The sequence below is a fragment of the Penaeus chinensis genome, chromosome 29, assembly GCF_019202785.1.
Source record: "Penaeus chinensis breed Huanghai No. 1 chromosome 29, ASM1920278v2, whole genome shotgun sequence".
NCBI classification, from domain to species: Eukaryota; Metazoa; Arthropoda; class Malacostraca; order Decapoda; family Penaeidae; genus Penaeus; species Penaeus chinensis.
In genome coordinates, this window is record NC_061847.1 from 28,268,263 (window position 1) to 28,270,762 (window position 2,500).

Consider the following 2,500-nt stretch of genomic DNA (forward strand, 5'->3'; position numbering starts at 1 on the left):
GTTTTCAGTGGAGCAACACCAACACGCTAAGATTTGTCATGGGTGACAAGACAGCTGGACTGAGTAGAGGTTAGCATATAGATTGCATAATTATGATTGGTGGCAATGCAGCCTTGGATAGAAATTTGTATATTGCTTACTTGAGGTTGTAAGGAGAGCAGTTACGAAAAGATTTTGAACAGTAATTGACCAAAATTATGGAGAAAGAGAAAGTTGGTCCATTATTATTTAAGAAGTGAAAGGCAGTGTCAAGTATTACTTGTATCTATTGATATGCTTCATCTTAGGTGTTTGTTGATATATTTCCCTTGTGATTTGCCTCTCTGTGAAGTGTGAAGTAAACCTTGGACTGAAAATGTGCCATGAACTTGCATTTAAACTGTAATAGTAGTGCAATAGAACTTCCAGTTTCTCTTTAAGCTTACTAATCTCTTCTTTATTTATAGTAAAGTACTTTAACTGCTGCACAATCTTCAAGGTTTCACTTACAATTTGACTTACTTACAAAGTTATTGTAAGTAGATATTCAAAGGGCTTGACATGTTTGGGCTTCTGAAGTGGGGCATTGTTACAATGTGATGAAATAGTTACTTATACAGGAAGTACTGTACTCTGATATAGTGTTATTTTTTACCAAGACTAGTGTGAATATGAAGTGAAGTTTCATACCAAATTTTCTTGTTATAATAAAGAATAAACTTTCAAAATATGACAGAATATGTCAGTTATGTGGAACCTATGTATCTGAAATTCTTGAACACCTCAAAGAGATCTGTTTGCCAATGTTAACCTGTTAATGCCAATGTATTGAATTTATCTCATAAGGCTCCAATGGTTTTCAGTGGTATAAAATAAATTCAGAAGCCTCTGTGTCAGATCTAATGAATTTGTCTAATCTTTCTCTCTTGAGGTGACCAACTGGAATCTGTTTGAGTCTGAGGATCTTAGCTGTTGGCCACTACACATGCCAAGCTTGAGGTATCTGGCCTGCTTTTTGTGATGTTGTATTGACCATAATGATGAATTTATCATGATCATTATAATAATAGGACAGAGATCCCCAGAAATTAGGGACAGTATGAGGAGTTTACCAAATAATTGGAAAACTGCATAAATTGCTAAGTAAAGTAATCTCTGGTCCACCTAAATCTATGAACCAAGCCATTATTATGGATGGGTAATATATCAGTATATGAAGCTAATGCATTTGTAGAATACTGTACTTTAAATATATTAGTACAATTGAGTATTAAGTGTTTTATCTTGTGGTGACATTTTAAATGGTGGAAGAAATTGTTGTCCATGGATGGGTTTAGGGTAGGAGAGTAGTGGTTATGGTATGAACTTCAATATATATTAAATTTAAATGTAAACTCAACTGAAAGGGGTATATAAGAGCACTTTATAGGAACCTGGCTAGTTACTGCATACATATACATGGTTTTATTTTTAAGAAATTTGTAATTATATAAATAACTGGAGGAAACACTGTGGCTAAACTGGTCCTGAATGAAATAGTAAATTGTGTATCTACTGATGTTGGTTAGAGTTAGGAAATCCCTATAGCCTATGTTCATTATTATTATTTTTTTTTTTTTTTTTAACAAAGATTACCAATTGGATTAGACTTTCAGATCCCACAGTGATTTTGTAAGTTCCTGTAAAGTATGTCATAAAAAGTAAAATAACAAAGAATGAGAAACATAACAGTATTTGAAGTGAATGCATATCATATATCATTATGCTAAAAGGAGTTTACAGTGTGATTTGTGGATTAGGTCCATGTATGCATACATGTGTGGATGCATAAACAACACATATCAGTATACATTTTGCATATACTTTTACAGACACTAGCAATAGATTAAGAATAGCCAGTACACAAATACATTAATATGGTTAGGATTTTAAAAAGAGAAAAACGATATTCTTATATCTGTAAGTTTAATTATTTTATACAAAAAGCTAATAAAGTACAGTATTATTTTACATTACTCTTAGTAACCATGATCTCTTTAATCATATGATTTTATAAATTAGAAACCATTTTTGAAGTGGAAAGTATCAAGTAGGCGTGTTTGATGACACTGGTTCTTCAAAGTGTTTGGTTAGTATATCTAACTGAAAAGAATTATAGTGTTTATCCTTGTAACTGGTGTCAGAAACATGATATTACTGTGGTACAACATTTATTGGTTTGTAATAATGATAAACTACACACTTTAACTTACAGGGTACTGATATATCAACAAAAGAATGGTATCTAGTCAAAAGGCTTTAAAGTATTAGACTTTAAGATTGTCATTGTTGTTGTCAATTGTGATTTTTATTGTTTTGCTTTCAATAAATAATGGAAGTATTATGTATTAATTTTATTACCTTTAGATTTCACTTTCAGTAATTATTTGATCAGGAAATAATGTGCAGTTAAAAAATCCAAAATTGTTTATGCTTTTCATTAGAATCAATAAATTTGATTAAGATTATTATATATAAGGAA

The 2,500-nt window shown here is 31.0% G+C and overlaps 1 protein-coding gene across 1 annotated transcript in view; it reads left to right on the forward strand.

The window, feature by feature from the left end:
• Positions 1-2,360, forward strand: part of LOC125040671 (alpha-sarcoglycan-like) — a 16,631-nt gene extending 14,271 nt beyond the window's left edge. The window contains exon 12 of the mRNA XM_047635349.1: positions 9-2,360. Within this exon, the coding sequence (XP_047491305.1) occupies positions 9-30 (22 nt within the window). The 3' untranslated portion in view covers positions 31-2,360. The remainder of the gene's footprint in view (positions 1-8) is intronic.
• The last annotated feature ends 140 nt before the right edge of the window (positions 2,361-2,500 follow it).